Below are 19,563 nucleotides of genomic sequence, written 5' to 3'. Positions count from 1 at the left end.
CCAAGGTTGGTCCGTCTGCGCCTGTACATGCACAAGCAGACTCTGCAACCCACCACCACGACCCAACCTTCGCAGTCTGCTGCCGTCTTCGCATCGCCGAGCATGAGCCTCGGCTCCCCCTAAATCATTCGGGGCACCTCGACGGAATCTATAGACACCGCGCGCTGTGCCTCTTCCGGACTCTATCCGCCCAACATCCGCCATCATGAACATCTCCCAGCCCGTGGCCTCGGCCATCGCGGCTGTCGACTTCGACTTCCTCACCCCTCGCGAGATCAAGTCTATGTCTGTCAAGAGGATCGAGAATCCGACGACATTCGATACTCTGCTGAACCCCATTCCCGGAGGCTTGTACGACCCGGCTTTGGGGGCCTGGGCCGATTCACTGTATGGACTATTCTGCACAACCGCGTAGAGTGATCGCCTTGAAGCACTACTAATCCATGATTTTTTTTTCAGCTGTACAACATGCAACCTCGGCCCTGCGACCTGTCCCGGCCACGCCGGCCACATCGACCTTCCGGTTCCATGCTACCATCCAGTCTTCATGGACCAGGTCTTGCGCTTGCTACGTGCCCAGTGCCTTTACTGTCACGGGTTTCGCATGCGCCGTGTTGACCTCGATCTCGTCGCCTGCAAACTGCGCCTGCTTCAATACGGTCTCACGCGGGCCGCCAATTACCTCGACGAAATCACTCCGGAGACGGAGGGCATCGAGATCGCCGATGGGCCTGCCGACGATGTCGACGAGGATACCGTCGCGGACAAGGTCAGCCGCATGTACAAAGCCTACACAGAAAAGGCTCTCCGCGGTCATCGAATTTCAAATGAGGACATTCGGTCGGGGAAGCATGAGGGTGCTTCCGAAACACGCCGGGAGGTGCTCAAGGCCTTTTTCAAAGACATGACTGTCGGACGGCTTTGCAAGTCTTGCAACGGAATTTCTCCCAGCTACAGAAAGGACAAATTTGTCAAAATCTTTGAGAAGTCTATCAGTCTCAAGGATCAAGCCAAGAACGCCATGCGCAATTTGAAGCTCAAGGATGCCCTCGTGATCCGCACAAACGCCAAAGCTGCTGCGGCGAAGAAGCCCTTTGGTGATGACCACGATGAAGGCGTGGCCGACATTGATTCTCAATCTGACGAGCAAGAAGATAATCAAGATGAGGAGGGTACGGGAGACGAGCTTGATGAGAACGGCGACATCGTCATGGGTGATGCTACCATCAAGACACCTAGCAAGTCTAACAAAGGGCAGAAGCCTGCAAGCTTGCCCCAACGCTATGTCAGTACGGTTGAGATCCAGGAGCGCCTCCGCCTTCTCTTTGAAAAGGAGCAGGAGATCATGGCTCTGGTCTACAACGCCCGGCCGAATGACCCTTGCAGACCGCAGCCACCAATCCTGGCGGACAACTTCTTCATCCAGACAATACTCGTCCCGCCAAACAAATACCGGCCTGAGGCGCGCCAGGGCGAGGGCCAGATCACCGAGGCTCAGCAGAACTCCCTCTATAAGCAGATTCTTACTGCTTGTGGGAGGATACAACAGCTCCACCGCGAAATGTCGACAACTCGCGACCCAGATATGGACAGCGTCGTTCGGCATCGCAACATGTCGGAAATGCACGAGGCCTGCGTTCAACTTCAGGATTGTGTCAATTCGCTCATCGACCGCGACAGGAACCCTATCCGAGGTGCTGCTGGGAAGCGCAACGAGGATGGTATCAAACAGAAACTGGAGAAGAAAGAGGGTCTTTTCCGCAAAAATATGATGGGGAAGCGTGTCAACTATGCCGCTCGCAGTGTCATTTCACCAGATCCGAACATCGAAACCAGCGAGATCGGCGTGCCACCCGTCTTTGCCATGAAGCTAACGTACCCCGAGCCCGTCACGAGCCACAACTTCCGTGAGATGCAGCAAGCGGTCATCAACGGTGCGGATAAGTGGCCCGGCGCGGCTGCGATCGAGAACGAGAACGGCCAGATCATCAATCTCAAGAACAAGTCCGCCGAAGACCGCGTTGCCCTCGCCAACCAGCTGTTGGCCCCTACAAGTCACACTTATAGCGGCATCAAGGGCAAGAAAGTGCACCGTCATCTGGGCAATGGCGACGTTGTCCTGATGAACCGACAGCCGACACTACATAAGCCGTCCATCATGGGTCACAGAGCCAGGGTCTTGCCTGGCGAGAAGACCATTCGTATGCACTACGCCAATTGCAACACATATAACGCCGATTTCGACGGAGATGAGATGAATATGCACTTTCCACAAAACGAGGTGGCGCGTGCAGAGGCCATGAACATCGCTGATACGGATCACCAGTATTTGTCTGCTACTGCTGGCAAGCCATTGCGAGGTCTGATTCAAGATCACTTGTCTGTCTCAGTTGCTCTTTGCAACAAAGACACTTTCTTCGACAAGAACGCGTATCACCAGCTTGTGTACAACGCTCTGCGGCCGGAAAGCGGACACATCACAAGTGAACGCTTGCAACTCGTTCCCCCTGCCGTCTTGAAACCTGTCAAGCGGTGGACCGGAAAGCAGGTCATCACTACGATTCTTAAAAACATGAAGCCAGCTGGTTGTGGAGACCTCTGGCTGACTGGCAAATCTCAGGTCGGCCCTACCCCGTGGGGCAAGTTCACAGAAGAAGGTTCTGTCTTGATCCAAGATGGCGAGTTCATCACAGGTATTCTAGACAAGGCCCACCTCGGTCCTGCCGCCGGAGGCTTTATCCATTCCATTCACGAGGTTTGGGGTCCTGAGCTTGCTGCTAAGCTCTTGAGCTGTATGGGTCGCATGCTGACGCGCTACCTCAATATGCGGGCTTTCACATGTGGCATGGACGATCTCGTGCTTACTCCCGAGGGCGAAAGACTCCGGAAAGAGACCCTCAAGGAGGCCGATAAAGTTGGTCTCCAGGTGGCTGCCAAGCATGTCAGCTTGGGTGATCAACCTGGCATTGATGGCACACATCCACTCCTGCTAGAGCGACTTGAAGAAGTCATGAGAGATGATTCCAAACAAGAAGGTTTGGATCACATGATGAACTCTGGCTCTCGACTCGTTTCAAGCGCTGTGACCCAAGCCTGTCTCCCTGCCGGCCTCGAGAAGAAGTTTCCGAAAAACCAAATGCAGTCTATGACTATCTCCGGTGCAAAGGGTAGTTCCGTCAACGCCAACCTCATTTCCTGCAATCTGGGTCAGCAGGTTCTGGAAGGTCGCCGGGTACCTCTCATGGTCAGTGGCAAGTCGCTACCTTGCTTCAAACCTTTCGAGACACACATTCGGGCTGGCGGTTATATCGTCAACCGCTTCTTAACAGGAATTCGACCGCAAGAGTATTATTTCCATCATATGGCCGGACGCGAAGGTCTCATTGATACCGCTGTGAAGACCTCGCGTTCCGGTTATCTGCAGCGTTGCCTGATCAAGGGCATGGAGGGCTTGAAGGTCGCATATGACACGTCAGTCCGAGATGCTGATGGTACGATGGTCCAATTTCTGTACGGAGAAGACGGTCTGGACATCACGAAGCAGAAGTACCTCAAGGATTTCTCTTTCGTGCTTCGTAATCAGACGTCCCAAATTCATCAGCTTGGCATTGGCGAGCGTGGTTGGGAACAAGATGTTTACAACTCAAAGGACTTTGCGCAAAAGTATCTCAAGAAGGCCGTTAAGCAGGCGAAAGCGAATGATCCAAACACTCTGGATCCGATCATGACAGAGCTCAATCCGAATCGGCATGCCTTTGCTACGTCAGAAAGCTTCTATGAGAAGGTCACCGACTACGTCAAGACCAATGCCGACAATCTCATCAAGGAGAAAGGAGACAAGAGTGCCAAAACTTCGACTAGCAAGACACCTTTGGTGCCGCGCAAGTATGCCGAAAAGATTTTCCACTCGAAGTACTTGAGCTCTTTGGTTGAGCCTGGCGAGGCTGTCGGAATCGTTGCCGGACAATCCGTTGGAGAGCCTTCTACTCAAATGACTCTGAACACTTTCCATTTGGCAGGACACTCGGCCAAGAATGTCACGCTCGGTATTCCCCGTCTACGAGAGATCCTCATGACAGCTAGTGATCACATTTCTACGCCTTCCATGACTTTGATCCTCAACAAAGAGCTTTCGGAGGCCGAGCGCGAAACATTTGCCAAGGCCATCAGTATCCTGCCGCTCTCCCATGTCCTCAACCAAGTCGTTGTCAAGGAGCGTATGGGCAGAGGCGCCGGACATGCCATTGCCAAGATGTTCGACGTGCGCCTCGAGTTTTTCCCCTCTGTGGAGTACCGTAAAACTTACGCCATCAGCACATCTGATGTGCTCAAGACGGTGGAAATGAACTTTCTCAGCAAACTCGAGGCGGCCATCAAGAAGGAGATCAAGGCAAAGTCAGAGGCTCGGGACGTGCCTGATGTTGGTACCTCGTCAGGCACAATAGAGCAAGCGCGTCCAGACGCAGTGGTTGAACGTGACATCGATGACGATGATGATGATGACGACATTGGCGACGGAGACGCCACAAATGACAAGCAGAGGGCGAATCGCGCCCAAGCTGTTTCCTACGGGGCCAACGATGATGAAGATGACGAGATCCAACGGCAGATGCGCGAAGGCACACCTGAAGATGAAGACGCAGACGGTTTCGAAGACGAAGGCTTTGGCGGCAGCCCGCCTGTCTCATCAGATGATGAAGACAGCGACAGCAACGCAGTAGACGGTGATGGAAAACGCAGGTCCAACGACAAAACAAGCCGTGGTCGAGAAGCACGTGTGAAAGAAAGGATTCCGATGGTATCGCGTTTCGAGTGCGACGAGAGGAAGGGCGAGTGGTGTGACTTCACCCTCGAGTTCGACTCCAACATTCCCAAGATCCTCATGTTGAACATGGTGCAGGATGCAGCACGGAAGGCGCTTGTGCAGCAAATCCCGGGCATTCGATCGTGTACCTACGTGGCCGAGGACGATGTCTTTGATATTCGCACCGGCAACACGGAGAAAAAGCCAGTCATCCACACTAACGGGGTCAACCTGGTGGCCATGCAGAACTACGGCGCCTTCATCAACCCGAACGCAATCCAGACCAACGATATCGCCGCCGTTCTCAAGACTTATGGTGTTGAGGCTGCTCGAACCAACATCATCAAGGAGTTGAGTGGAGTCTTCAGCGGCCACGGTATCGGTGTGGACCCCCGTCACCTGAACCTCATTGGCGACTACATGACCAGGAATGGCGGCTTTACGGCCTTCAACCGCATTGGCCTAAAGGGCAATGTAAGCCCATTCACCAAGATGAGTTTCGAGACCACTCTCGGGTTTCTCAAGGACGCAGTCCTAGACGGCGACTGGGACGATCTCACAACGCCTAGTGGCAGGATTGTCATGGGCAAGCTCAGCAAGGTCGGCACGGGAGCCTTTGATGTGCTGACTCGTGTACACGCCAAAAATGGCAAGGGCCATCTCATGTGATGCAGGAATGGTTGGTGATGGGGAGCTGCTGGGATGCAGATTGAGGGTCGAGCTGAGGCATGTGTGGCGTTCATGTAGGCGCAGGTGATTTCGGCGAACCAAATTGTGTTTTTAAGTCTTGCGTCGTGCTCTCAATATTATCTCCGGCTGTGGAATAGATTTGTATGATTGTCTACAAGAGTTCTGGTACATGAGGAGTGAAGGCACTTTCATGGACGGGGACCTGCTTTAGCTGTCACACCCGGAACTGCCCGCGACTGCATCAGCGTCAGCCTCAGCCTCGGCCTGAAGTCATCACGAGCGACAATAAATCCTTTGTATTGTCACGTGTTGTGAGGACATCCCTGAGGTTGCGGTGTAATGCCGGGACTCGGGCTTTCGCCTCTTAAGTCGATCTAGCGGTGCGGGGGAATTCCTCGAGCGCGGAATTTGCCGCTCATGTACCACAGCTGTGGCTGGCAGACCCTCCTAACACCCGACTGGTTCCTGTGTTCCGACATATCCTCTGCTTCAGGTCCAATCTCGCCGGTGACTCACGTCGAATTGCTTGCTTCTCTTTGCATGACGAGTACAAATTATCGTGCTACCGCTAGCAGCAGGTGCACCAATCGACGACGAACTGTATAGCACGGTTATTCTTAGCACCAACATCTCCTGCGATAGCCCTAGTGAGACTCAACACTGCCACATCTCCTCAGTCGTCATGCCTCCTCCTAAGATCAACCTCTTTTTTGACATCGTCAGCCCGTTCGCCTACGAGGCATTCCATATTATCAAGGTATGCTACCATGTCCTTCCCTAAGGGCGACATTGCGTCTACAATGCCATGCCAGCTGTGACAACTTGGTAGCCGCGAACAATCTTTAGTTACTTACATCATTGGCTCGTCTGTAGCATAATGTCACTTTTGAGGGCGTGGAGTTGACTCTTACGCCAATGTTCCTCGGTGGACTTCTAAAGGCGGTAAGTTCAACGATTTCGGAAGGGCTCATGTGGCCGAGACACAAGAACACAAGATGACCAATGGTGAACTTCTACCACAGTGTGGCAACTCGCCGCCCGTGTTTATCAAGAGTGAGTTTCCACGTGACGGCTGTGATGACGGTGCGGATTCTCCTCTGCCTTGTGGCTGACACATGGGGGCAGACAAGGCCAAATGGATTACGGTAGAGCGCCTGCGCTGGGCGCGCCTCTTTGACATACCAATGCACGACGAGTTGGTGGCCAACTTCCCACCCAACACGATGCACACGATGCGCGCTCTCGCCCTCATCCCTCAGCAGGACCAGGAGCAGCTAAGTCGCGTTGTTGAAAGACTCTTCCACGAGTTCTTTGTCAACCGCAAAGCCATTGAGACACAGGAGGTCTTTGGGCCCATCTTGCGCGAGGTGCTTGCTGGTGAAACCGCCGAGAGCGTCATCCAGCAGGCCGACACCGAGGGCAAGACGGCGCTCAAGATCAATACTGACAAGGCCTTCGAGACTGGTGCCTTTGGGACACCATGGTTTGTTTGCACGACAAGTGACGGCAAAACGGATTCCTTCTGGGGCGTCGACCACCTGGGTCAAGTGGCAGATTTCCTCAGCCTAGAAAGGGTAGTACCGAGTCGCGCATGGAGAGCCATAATGTGAAGACGGCGCAAGATCCTGCTCGTGAATAGATGAACTTGGTATATGTTCTCGCACACGCGTCTTGTGGTACTCAGTGCAGATAAATTTCCCACGTCCTTCAGCCAAGGTACCACTCTCGCAACTAATCGTGACATGGGCGACGATGCTGGTGGGTCGCCGCGTGCACGGTCGCGTTCGCTTTTGTTGATCGATGGAGATCGGGACGCGACAAGGGCATGGCTTTGGGGTGCAGTAGAAAACGCGCAGTGGCAATCACAGTGGTGCAGAGTCTGACAGGCCAGGTTTGTTTAGGTTTTTTGTTGTTCGTGATCAATTGTCAAGTTCAGTATCGCAGCGCAAATGGCAGCTGCCTCGCACTGATGTACAACGATGCCTCTTTGTGCATATGAAGAAATATCAACGCATTCAATAACGCCTATTACCCTTGCCCTGTAAAAACCGAATCGTCATGCCATCCCAAGGTGTATCATAAGCATCCACCCAAATTGTCAACTCCTCCCCGAGAGACTATGCGTGAAGCACAATCTAGTTGCGCTCACCACGGAGGCGACGGGCGAGCTGGATGTCCTTCTGCGGAGGTTGTTAGCTATCATGTGCATCAGATGGTAAGGCTGTGGTGGTTTGGTGAGTACTGACCGACTGGATGGTGACACGCTTGGCGTGGATGGCGCAAAGGTTGGTGTCCTCGAAGAGGGAGACGAGGTAAGACTCGACCGACTCCTGGAGAGCGCCGATGGCAGAGGACTGGAAGCGGAGATCGGACTTGAAGTCCTGGGCAATCTCGCGGACCAGGCGCTGGAAGGGGAGCTTGCGGATGAGGAGCTCGGTCGACTTCTGGTAGCGACGGATCTCACGGAGAGCGACGGTACCGGGCTTGTAGCGGTGAGGCTTCTTGACGCCACCGGTGGAGGGGGCGGACTTGCGAGCAGCCTTGGAAGCGAGCTGCTTACGGGGAGCCTTGCCACCAGTGGACTTGCGGGCAGTTTGCTTCGTGCGGGCCATTGTGATGGATGGATGTGAAGATGTTGTGGTGGTGGTGGTTGGATGGAATGAAGCACAAGGCTGGAGATGGAGATGATGGTTGTGAGTGGATGATGGAGGAGGGAGAGAGAAATGGGAAGAGGTGGGGGTGGGTTAAATATGTGACAGCTGGGGCAGCCGGGCGCGCTGGCTGATTGTGCAGGCACAGGTGCAGAGTGGGTGCAGGCAGGCAGGCGCGGGCGGCAGTTGGGCGTGATTCTGATCTGGAGCACAGGCAGGGCAGGCGCGACCGCGGATGTGGATGCGTGTGTGTGGGGCGGACAAGTAGGGTGGGTGGCGAGCGCGCAGTGTTTGCAGCAGAATGTGCCCGCAAAGTGCTGCGCAAATGCAGTGATCAAGTTGTGGCAGACTCGAGGTCTGACCAGGGGCCGGACAGGGGTGCGGTTCTGCTGCTTTTCTGCGCGGGCGATTTGGCGGTGGAACAGCACCATCCAAAACCCGTCCCGATTTCTGATTGGGTGCATCACATCCCTTTCGCTGTTTTCGGTGTAGCACGCCCACCCCATCCATCGCGAATTGTCATTGGCTTGCAGATATTGCAATCACCACCACGAAACATGGGTCTCTGACGGCACGACACGAAGTGGACAACAGCAGGCAGCACCGCGTCGCGCATGGCTGAAGATGTTGACAGAGATGGCCAGGATAGCTCATCTGCTACTTGGCACGTGTCCGGCGTCAGGCATGCATCAAGTGATGCACACTTGCATGTCGTCATTGCACTGTACAGATACACGGGACACTAGCGAGTTCATGCAACATAGTGCCAGTTTGACTGGCTGCCACGGAAATGAGCCTGGACAGAGTGCATCAAGGCCTGCCCACCTTAGGCACGCACGCAAAGTGTGAAACGTGTAGTCTCTGAACATGGTCCGAACTTCGATATGTATTCATCGCAAACATAGTGCGGCTCGTCCGTGAATGAGCCGTCAGTGGCCAATGTCAGGTGCGCCCATGTGGCGGTGAATTAGCATGTGCATAACTTTGGTGTTGTCCCAGTGTGTCAGCCAGTGTCAACACTTGCGCACCCTTCGCCCTCTTGTCATGCTTGCTGGACGTTGTGCGGCCGCTGTGCAAGTGATGGATCAAATGATGGAGCCCAGGCCGCGACCTCGGTGCTGGCCAATCAGAAATTTGCACCGTAGCTGCGGACGTTGTTTTTAACAGGCGTTCGGGGGGGCGCTGGCCTGATCTGGCATAGGCTGCTGCCGACCCTGCGGTGTGATTGTGCACCTGCAGACCCCACCTGCCCGGCGCGTCTGCACCGGCTCCATCTGCGCTGGCTGATCTGGCGCGCAGCTCACGTCCTCGCCCCCTCCGTATTTAACCTGCGTCCGCCTTCCCCACGTCAAGTCTTGTTTCCCATCTCACCACTTCCATCATCCACTACCACTCTTCCATCCTCGCCTGTCCATATCAGAGAGCCTCTGCGCCTCAGTTCCCACACTCTTCTCCCACAAAAACCACATTCTTCAAACCGTCAACATGACTGGACGCGGCAAGGGCGGCAAGGGCCTCGGAAAGGGCGGTGCCAAGCGCCACCGCAAGATTCTGCGTGACAACATCCAGGGTATCACAAAGCCCGCTATCCGCCGTCTCGCGCGTCGTGGTGGTGTCAAGCGTATTTCTGCTAGTAAGTCATCTTCCCGCGCGCACTATCGTGTGGGCTCGCGTCTTGTGTTCTGATCTCTAACTCATGTTTCCTTTCAGTGATCTACGAGGAGACCCGTGGTGTTCTCAAGTCCTTCCTCGAGGGTGTCATCCGTGACGCCGTCACCTACACTGAGCACGCCAAGCGCAAGACCGTCACCTCGTTGGACGTTGTCTACGCTCTCAAGCGCCAGGGCCGCACCCTGTACGGTTTCGGTGGTTAAGCGTGTCGCTTTTCTGCCACTTGGGGTCGCATTGGGGTTGCTGGTTCGGGGCACACGGAGTTCACGTCTGTTATGAAAGTCATTCTTCGCGCGGAAAGCCGCCTGCGCATCCACACACGCAACACGACGCGTCGAGTGGGCGGCTCGTCATGATGAATCAAATGGGATTGGGTTTTGTTTTTGCTTTTCGGCTATAAAGCTATGGATGTTTATCACAAGCTATCACTGTACCATACGGGAGAAATGGTTGGCCCAGTTATGGGATGCCTAGGTGCGGCATAATTCAATTGACACCTGCCCGTACGCGGGCTTTGAACATCAACTATTGTCATTTCTCGTTCGTTGGCGTGTGTGTTTGTTTGGCGTGTCTTCGTCGCGTCGCGCTTTCGTGTTCCCTTCTGTGAGTGCACTGCTTGGTGTGCTGGTTGTTGATGTGTCATGGCCGTGTCGCGTCTTATCTGGTTGTGATTGTGCTGTTTATCCGCACGATTGCCACCATGCTGTCTGTGCGTTGGAACGTTCTGCGTCTTCCCGCATACTCAGTTATCATGTGATGCGCAGCTGGTAATCGGTGGTGCAATGTCTTTCCCTGCCTCCTACGTTTTGGTAGCATGAGTATGCAATCTAGACATGTCGTTAATATTTGGCCCGTCGCATCTCTTCAGGTTGCCAATTTGTATGTGTACATGACTGGCTCTCATCTCTTGGTGAGGTGACCATTTCCAGATTGTGATCGGTCGCCGTGCGTTGAATGGGACATGCGCAAGTGCAGCTTGCCTTTGGCGGTGGTGGGCAGACTTCTGAAAGTGGGGACCTGCCTCTCGAAAACGCCGCAGTTGGTGCAGTAGTGCAGGGTAGCTTGGTCAGGCAAGCTCTCCAGGAACCTTGAAAGGCGTGTGCAACTCTGACGCTCGGGATTGATACTGGTTGGAAAATGTCTGCGTGGCACTGCAGTTCTGTACTATCTTCTTGTGCTTGGCCCTGGTGGCCTGTGGCGTCCGTTTGAGAGCATCTCGATGAAAATTGGTCGGTTGGCTGATTTTACAACTTTTATTAGCAGTTCCATATTGGAATTACAATTATTCCCAATTATCGCAATCGTCCTCAGAATATCAACGTCACATACTCCCAACCCTACAGGCAATTGTTCACTGCATAGGCAACATGTATCAACCAGGTATAGAACGAGATAGGCAACTTCCATACCAGGTTAAATGGTGCATTCCAGCTGGTCAACAGGGACAAAGACCGTCATCCCCGACGTGACCAGGGCTACCACTACGAGAACGGCGAGGCACTCATAGGCGTGCGACAACCAGCACGCGCAGGACTGGAGCATGCAAGTGGGCTACAAATCTCAGATCGAATTCGCTCCTGAGATCCAAGCTCGCACGAAGAACATTAAGATGGTGCAGCGGGTGCTAGCAAGGTTGAACGACAAGGTGAGACTACCATCCCGCAAACAGCAACACCAATGAAGCCAGGCCGTAGAGCGACCCACGGCCAGTTGCACGTCTCGTGATTCATCGCTCCTAGTGGTGTCTTGACTCAAATGTTTTTATTTATTAACCAGCAACCTCCAGCAACCTCCAGGGCATGCTCTAAAACACGTCCTGGTTGTCGCAAGTCACTGCAACACTGGTGGTGCCTCAGAAAAAGAAACGAAGGAGACGGGGTTGGAGGGTCGCTGCCAATACCAAGCGACGTGATGGAAACCGCACAACTTGGGCAAGTGGCAGCAACAAGTCAGTATACAGTGAATGTGACAAAATTGGACACCAAGACTCAGGGTTCACTCTGCCCAATGGCGCAAATCCAAGCGAACGTCGTGATCCGTGCAACCGCCTGGACACGTTAGTCGAGACTAGTCACATGTTTCTAACCATCCATGACATAGGGACTGGATGGGTACTACACAGGTTGGCCTTGAGGCCAAATGCAAATACTATCTGACTTCTCCAAAGACACTGGACCTGGTAGAAAGCAAAGTATGGGTTTTCGAGTTGGTGCTCTTATGCCCCATGTGTCCCAGCATAGCTACGCGACGTGAATATATGTCGCGGCGGTTTCTTCTCCGAGGAGAACTGGCATGTAGCATGAATGAGGTGAAATGGAGAGAAAGCATCGATTCGCGGAAGCGGCGTGATTGGTAATATTCTGAAGAACCGCCAACCAGTTACATGATTGCTGAGATGGTTGGACTATCTGGAGCAACTCCCAATGCCGAGTACACATGCATCTCGATCTGTCGATGCCACGGGTGGCACCGCGGCATCGCGGCACTTCAAAAGATGACGAGGTTGCACTCTTGTTCATTCGACCACTTGTAACCTGTCGACCACACCGGAAGTTCTGTCTCGAGAAACTCACCACTACATGCTCATCTACAGAGTTTGTCGACAGATGAGTGACCACCACTCCTTCCCACCTGGCAAAGAAGTCAAGTCATCGAAGCACGGCCACACACCTCGGCACTATCGCCAGTCACATGACTCATTTCCGCTAGACAGATGGCCATATCAGACTCCGCGCTCGGGCTGGTGACCGGGGTGAAGCACGACGTACTTGACAATGCGAACATTACAGGTCCATTACTGGATATTAGCGACGAGAGGTGCACAGATCACGTGGAAGATGTGATGGAGAGGGTGTTCAACGTCTACAGCAGTAAAAACAAACCGCCGCCGCCGTTCTGATGCACAGCGCCATGGCGAGCAGCCTACGTACTCCTCGGATAAGTCGTAGATTGGCCTAGCAAAGACCACGACTCAACCATAGTCCAACAGCCGGATATGGCTGGCTAGGCACTGGCCGGGGCGTTCGATGTACGACTCGAACGATCTCTAGGGAAATGACAAAGCCGGGTGCGAATAGGCAGCAAGCGAAGTGTCTGGCCACACGCGCAACCAAGTCCACGTCAAAGGCACAGTCTGATGCCTAGCCAGACACCTCGAGCAGAACCCATCTGCTGACGCGGCTGTCCGAGCCCATGGTTGGAACTCAGTGTTTAGCGTAAATCCAGAGTTGACGAGAACGGCTCCCGGCAAGGCGTGAGAATTGCCCGTCTCACAGCACGTTGCTAAGCACGTCAGCCAACGCCACAAACTGTTATCACATGACGGCAACACTTCGCTGACCAGGTCAGGGGTGGTCTGACAAGGAGATTTCCTGGTGCCTGTCGCACAAGCGACCATGGACAATGGCTTGTTCATGCGAATCGGAACAGGAATTCGAAAGCCGTGGAGAGGCAGCCGAGCGATATGGTGGCGGGCCGATGAGTCACGAAATCACGTGTAAAGCAGAAAGCTAAATACTGGTGTAGATTCCACGAGAGAACACCTGTTTGTACACCCTGGCCCGCCTCGAATGCATCGGCATCCTGGTGCACGCAAGATGGGCACGTGCAAGGGGATGGGGACATCTGGTGCCTGTGCCTGAGCCTGAGGTGGCGAAAGACATGGAGGAGAAATCCAATGATAAGGCACCGTTGAAGACAATGTGAAGGATGCGGGCCACGAGAGGAGCCGGTTCCTGTCAGTCACATCCACAATCCACAGTTCTAAAGTTAGTGCTGCAGGCAGGTAGATCGTCACGACAAAGCGCTCTATCCAATTGGGCCTGGACAGGGCGGAAATGCCATCCATGGATCGTGGAGGTGGCCAAGTGTGGCTTGGACATGTGCCTGGCGCCTTACCCAAGGCGAGACGAGTGGGCAAAGGGGAACCGGGATATTGGGACACGGCACAATGGAGCAGACTCAAGAGATTCTTCCTCCATGTCAGTCAGTGATGGGTCAGCGACACGTAAGCAGACGGCGATCGACGGGTAACAAACGCGCGAATGCAGAATGCAACCATTCGAGGCCATTAGCATAATGCCCACCATGTGCTTCTCCGCTTTTCTCCCGCATGGAACCTGATTCAAGAATAGCACAGCCACGGAGGGAGGAATGATTACATAAGTCAGCCATAAGCCACGGGCCGTGGTAGAGGGCGAGAGCGCGAGTTGTCCCAGAAGGGTCCTCGCGCAACAGGCCACCTGGACACCCGCGGAAGTCGAACGTTGCTACACAATCGCAAGCCACCTCCGCACCTGCATACATAGCACATGCTGTTGCAGAGTTTTCAGTCGTGTGCGCGTCTCTGCGCACCGAAATTGCCCGTGCTCTTGATAGTGGTTTCCGGGACGGCGCTGCGCTCAGCCACGGCTTGTCGGACCGGGCTACTGTGCAAACTGTTCTGGGTCCTCCCTGCCATCCGTGTTTCGGCATGCACGATGGCAGCGGTACCCACTGAATGCATCGTGGCCAGGTGGTTCTGGAGGCGCGTATCGTGTTCTAGAACGTCCCAACGGCCACGAGCTGCAAGGGGTGCAGCACAGCACAGCACAGCTCAGCTCAGCTCGCTCTCGGGTGCTGACCAAGTCACCATTGTTCTACTCGTCGAGGCCTGGCAGGTAGCGCTTCAAGTTGTTTGTCACCGGCAAGCAAGGCAGCAATCTTTCCCTAACCCCGACACGGCACCGTCCCGAATTCCGAGAAGTGCAGGCAGTGCTCGCGAGAAGAGTCACGAGGGCCTGCCTGTGCGATGCATTCTCAACACAGTTCCGCGTTGTCACCTGCGTAAGACAGGCTGGCCGGCCTGCTCTTTAAGCGTGCAAAGTCCAGAGAGAACGTTGCAGCTCGGCGCTGTCGGGGATATGGCAAAGTGCCGGGGGCTGGGCGAGCTGTACGGGCAGGGCGAGGTTGGTCAGCACCTTGGCCAGCGGAAGCCCCCAAGGAACCTCAGCCCTGCGGAGGGGCCGCGGCGGTCCAGAGGCCATCGGCATATGCTGCTGTGGCTCGATGAAAAGTCCGCCCGAGCCCGCACACACCCGGCCGCGCAGAATTTTCTCCGCATGAGACATCGCGTCCGCCGAGCGAGGTGCTGGATGGTGGTTGCCGGAGGCCGCCCGGGTGTCGCTCGTGCTGGGCATGTCGTGCACGCATGGGATGAATGCTGGGCGTCTGTACAGACGAGCACTCTGTTCATCGAATCGCCCCGCGACTCCAGCCAAGTTCATGGCAGAAAAGCCCAAGACCCTGGAAGTGTGGCGCCAGCTGTGGCAGTGTGCAGTGCTTCTCTGGGGAGAAAGCCACAGCTGGGCGAGCAGGCTTTGAAAGAGCAACGATCGGCGCCAGAGCTGGACCCTTGGAATTCCCGGGACCGCGCGACCCACCCGCGGGCCCACCGAAGCCGAAAGGTCAAGCCAGCTACGTCACGAACGTCACTCGCAACCAGCGCCAAGCCCCGGATGCCCCACCCCAGCTGTCACCCTCCTCGCGCTTTCCTCTGCGTCCGTGGACCCTGACTTGAAAGGGTGTCGAGGCTTTGGGGAGAGGGGTGTCGGCAGCCACCCGCCGATGATGCTGCTTCATGCTTCCTGCCTGTGGCCGTCAGGCCCCTTGAGAGCCCTTGGGCTCTATCTCCATCTAGCAAAATCGCGGTCCTCCCCTCCCTTCCAGTCTTGGTTTCTCTCCGTTTCCACATCTTCCTCGTCACAGCCCAGGCGCCAAAGTACCTGACCACAACTCGGCTTCACCACTCACACTGGCTACACTTGTTCTCGCCGAGCCTTCCAGAATTATATCCAAACACAAAGCACTCCCTCTCCCTGACAAATCATCCGTCCTCGTCGACTGGGTCCAGCACGGAGTGTATCAGCCGGGACGAAACTAGACCCGAGCTAGTTGCAGACCAGCCCGCCCTCCCACTGCATCATAGCCTCCCGTCCCCACTACCCTATCTGGGGGGCATGCCCTGTCTTGTCCTTGTCACCTCGTGCTAGTCGGGTTATAAAAGTCACCGTTCGCCACCCACGTTTCCGGACAATCCTCTTCCCCACAGCTAGCATTCACCACTCCAAAGAAGCCGTCATCATATCGTCTCAATATGATGCTCGCCCAGAATCACAACTTTCCCAACAACACCAACTACCCACGAGCCACACAGTCGCGACCTTCATCACTCTACCACTACCCTCAGCAGCACAACCTCTTCGCCGCGGTCACCTCGCCTGCCAGTAACATCCCTATTCAGAGCCTCAGCCAGGTTCCTGACCTCATGCCCTCGACGGACACTGCGTCGTGGAGCCAGATGGCTTCACAGCAAACCCCAAGAGTCACACATCGTTTCGGTCATCAGCGAGAATCTTCGTTGTCATCTCTTGGTTCCAATGGCCCAGCTTCACCATACGCCGCCAGCACCTCTCACCCGCAGATTGCCATCTCTAGCGATTCAGCTCTTGCCGACTCCTACCAAGACCTGGCTACCAGTGGCGATGCAAACTACTCTTTCGGCAAGTCTCTCGCAAGCAGTGACAACTACTACACAACCGCCTTGTCCGCGTTCAATGGCAGCAACAATACCACGAGCACGACCACCAGCGGCAGTGGCGTCGGGCCTTCAGTAGACCTGAGCTTTGGCTCGAGTTTTGACAGACCCGATCGAAGTCTTGCACCACCAACAGATTCATCAAGCACATCATCAGCCTTGAAGAATTCACATCCAGTGTCGGTGGCGAGCTCCGTTGCGGGTGGTGACTCACCCGCCACACCCACACATGACGTGGAGGAAGAGTCGAGAAGGAGAGGCAAGAATGGTATGACCCTCATGCTCGAAAACCCACTTGTCAACGACGAACTAGAAGACTTACACTCTGTCCTCACAGCATACCCTGTTGCCAAGCTGAGCCGCACCATGACGGATGTATTTGGTGACGAGCTGTACAACCCCCACTTCGCGATGACTACCATGTCACCGCCACCACAGACACAACTTGCGGTCTCACCCAGCAACGAACTGTTCGCGCAAAGACTACAGGCCGCAAACAAGCAGCACCTCAGCGCAGCCCAGTCGCCTGTTTCAAACTCTTCGCGGGATCGATCACCGTTCCGCAATGACTCGCCTCACTTTGCGCCTCTTGACGACTTCTCCGCCGGTCTGGCCTCAACCAAGGTTGAGCCGGTACAGCAGCAGCGAGACCTGTGCAAAGTAGAGCGCGAGAGGCAAGCACAAGCCCAAATTGCGGCAAGAGCCACGCCGCAACAGCAGGCCACTCCGAACACCATCTCTCCAAAAGATGCGGTCCTTGAGCTGAACGATAGTGACGATATGAACAACTTCCCACTATTTGATGCTAATGATACAAGCGGGGGCTTCGATGCCATGAATATGCACCGAATGAATACCCCAATGGTTCAGCAGCAGCACCGCCATCAACAGCAGCCGCAATCACTCAATGTGGCACAGGCACAGTCGCAGCAGCAGCAACTTATGCCGCGCATGGGGCCTACGTATCATCAGGCAATGATGACTGCGACGCCACTGCAGAATGGCTTCAACTTTTCCATGCCTACAAATCTGCAGCTACCACAACAATTACCCCAGCAATACCCTTTCGTACCACGGCCATCGCAGCAGTCCACACCGGCGACACTATCATCCCGCGTCAGCTCCATGGAGGGGAGCCTCTCAGATTTTGGCACCGAAGGTCCAGTACAGAGGCCAGTTCGGACCGCCGCCGATGGCGGGACATATACATGCACCTATCACGGCTGTACTCGCCGCTTCGACACACCAGCATTACTACAAAAACACAAGCGAGAGGGCCACCGTCAGGCCAATGCGCTTAGCAGTTTGCGCGGTCCGGTCGCGACGGCAGATGCCAGCATGCCGGGTAGTGTATTGAACAGTCAGGCAGGACCCCACAAGTGCGAGAGAATCAACCCAAGCACCGGCAAGCCATGCAATACCATCTTTTCTCGGCCTTACGATTTGACACGGCATGAGGATACTATCCACAACGCCCGGAAGCAAAAGGTCCGTTGCGAGCTGTGTACAGAGGAAAAAACATTCAGTCGGGCGGACGCCCTCACACGGCACTTTCGGGTGTGCCATCCCGACGTCGAATTCCCTGGCAAGCATCGGCGACGGGGTGGAGCGACTGCGGCGTAAGCTGCTTGTCAGACGTCTGCCAGTGGGCAGGCCATGGGCACACCATTACAGTGTGGGCCCACCAAATTCAGGGTCCAGCACGTTGAGGGTGATGATGCAGGGTCTTCATGGCGCTAGTGTGGAGAGGGAGTGATCAGCACATCATTAATGCCTGATTGGACGGGTGACGTCTGCCCACCTCCATCACGAGCACCACCTACATCATCGCCTCCCCTACACCCCGTCGTCGACATCATGGTGTCTGGCCCCCTCCATACATTTCACCAGTGCCGTCATTACCCCTGCGAGAATACCCCTCGTCGTGCCATCATGGACCGCGCAAAATGATGTGATTGCAATCTCCTTTCAGGGCAATCTCGTCATGCTTCTGCGGTTGGGTTTCCGATGATCTACACACCTGGGCTGCATTCGATTTTGTCCCTAGCAGCGTTTCGCAAGCGTTTGATTTGTTTTGCTTGTTTTCTAATGACGTCCTGGGCGCTTTTTTCTTTTCCACTTGGGACGAATTGAACCAATGTACAACCAGCACATGTATACCAACTATGGCGATCAACATCAGAGGGTTTAGAGAAAAAAGATGCGTGGCTTTCATGCTACGTGTTTGATGAGTCCATTACGATTTTATCACGACTATTTCGCTTCGTACAGTTGGGTTTCGTTGGCATCGCGAGCGGCAGCGTACTGTAATTAATTATGAGGGTTTAATGATAGATTTGCCGGGTAGAGAGCTCAACTTCGTCGTCCATGTGGAAGGCAGGCTGTAACAATGTTCAGTGCATGTACGTCCAGTTTGTGTCGTGTGTCGCGATAAGCCGCGACATGCCAGGGTTTATCCTGAGCACAATGTCTCCCCCGCGAGCACCGCCCACTTATTGGTAGCCTCGAGTCAAGCTAAGGTTGCACATTACGATTTTTGTGTAATACGGGAGCAAGCAAAGACCGATACCACTACAGGACGACACGGTGGCCTACTTGGTGCCATCTTTGCTGTAGCCCTGGCCCTAGGGAGAGAGCGTGGCCAGTTCTAACCCTCCACCCAGACGTGCACCTCGTCATACCAGCCGGGTTTCATGCCTGTGCGTGCCCACTTCCGCCCCTCCCCTGCTCGCCCTGGGTGGTCACACACCCACATTTCACGTCACAAAGACCAAGAAAACCTTTCCCTGCCCTCGCTTGGCGTTGCACCCTTTAGTTCCAGTTTCCTGAAATACCACCCCGGGGAAGGATTGTAAATGTAGCCCCTTTCGGCTGTAGTCAGGTCGATCCTTTGTCCTTGTTGCGGTCCTGGCTTGAGTGCACGACCTCTGAAGGTGCGATAATGTTTCGTGATGGTGATCCCATGCAGGCGAGTGCAATCACGATCTAGGCGTCCTCATTGCAAAAGCGTTATCATTGGAAGTCGTAATCTTTGACTGGCCACAAGATAGCGCCGTTATTTGGTTGTTGTCGTGTTGCTGATCATTCGACGGGTTTTCCTCCAGTGATCGAACGGGCATATGGCAGCAAATCAACAAAGGCGGGGCCATATTGCTATGACATAGCCACAGTAA

General features: G+C 54.7%; 6 protein-coding genes across 6 annotated transcripts; 5 read left to right on the top strand and 1 right to left on the bottom strand.

Annotated features, from left to right (window-relative positions):
* The first annotated feature begins 23 nt into the window (after positions 1–23).
* B0I36DRAFT_275501 (uncharacterized protein) lies at positions 24–5,937 on the top strand. Its single transcript, XM_046151375.1, has 2 exons — positions 24–387; positions 460–5,937. Exons 1-2 carry the CDS (start codon positions 206–208, stop codon positions 5,471–5,473), a joined length of 5,196 nt encoding a protein of 1,731 aa, XP_046007262.1. The 5' UTR covers positions 24–205; the 3' UTR covers positions 5,474–5,937.
* An 11-nt stretch (positions 5,938–5,948) lies between these two features.
* Positions 5,949–7,419, top strand: B0I36DRAFT_434972 (2-hydroxychromene-2-carboxylate isomerase). The gene is made up of 4 exons (XM_046162740.1): positions 5,949–6,251; positions 6,368–6,436; positions 6,517–6,547; positions 6,620–7,419. Exons 1-4 carry the CDS (start codon positions 6,177–6,179, stop codon positions 7,102–7,104), a joined length of 660 nt encoding a protein of 219 aa, XP_046007261.1. The 5' UTR covers positions 5,949–6,176; the 3' UTR covers positions 7,105–7,419.
* Positions 7,387–8,279, bottom strand: B0I36DRAFT_333706 (histone-fold-containing protein). Its single transcript, XM_046155255.1, has 2 exons — positions 7,741–8,279; positions 7,387–7,674 (listed from the first exon to the last, which is right to left on the bottom strand). The coding sequence occupies exons 1-2, from the start codon at positions 8,104–8,106 to the stop codon at positions 7,630–7,632; spliced, it is 411 nt and encodes a 136-aa protein (XP_046007260.1). The 5' UTR covers positions 8,107–8,279; the 3' UTR covers positions 7,387–7,629.
* Positions 8,280–9,443: 1,164 nt separating this feature from the next.
* On the top strand, positions 9,444–10,341 carry B0I36DRAFT_333704 (histone-fold-containing protein). Its single transcript, XM_046155254.1, has 2 exons — positions 9,444–9,778; positions 9,856–10,341. Exons 1-2 carry the CDS (start codon positions 9,631–9,633, stop codon positions 10,017–10,019), a joined length of 312 nt encoding a protein of 103 aa, XP_046007259.1. The 5' UTR covers positions 9,444–9,630; the 3' UTR covers positions 10,020–10,341.
* Positions 10,342–14,126: 3,785 nt separating this feature from the next.
* On the top strand, positions 14,127–14,620 carry B0I36DRAFT_333698 (uncharacterized protein; the record flags this gene model as incomplete). The annotated part of the gene is made up of 1 exon (XM_046155253.1): positions 14,127–14,620. A coding segment is annotated over one exon (494 nt), but the record flags the coding sequence as incomplete, so codon positions are not given.
* Positions 14,621–15,766: 1,146 nt separating this feature from the next.
* On the top strand, positions 15,767–18,167 carry B0I36DRAFT_28415 (uncharacterized protein). The gene is made up of 2 exons (XM_046151555.1): positions 15,767–16,658; positions 16,728–18,167. Exons 1-2 carry the CDS (start codon positions 15,950–15,952, stop codon positions 18,011–18,013), a joined length of 1,995 nt encoding a protein of 664 aa, XP_046007257.1. The 5' UTR covers positions 15,767–15,949; the 3' UTR covers positions 18,014–18,167.
* Positions 18,168–19,563: the final 1,396 nt, after the last annotated feature.

Source organism: Microdochium trichocladiopsis, assembly GCF_020744255.1.
Source record: "Microdochium trichocladiopsis strain MPI-CAGE-CH-0230 chromosome Unknown B0I36scaffold_10, whole genome shotgun sequence".
In the NCBI taxonomy this organism is placed as follows: Eukaryota; Fungi; Ascomycota; class Sordariomycetes; order Xylariales; family Microdochiaceae; genus Microdochium; species Microdochium trichocladiopsis.
Note: the sequence above shows the minus strand (reverse complement) of the source record. Positions and strands in the feature narration are given on the sequence as shown.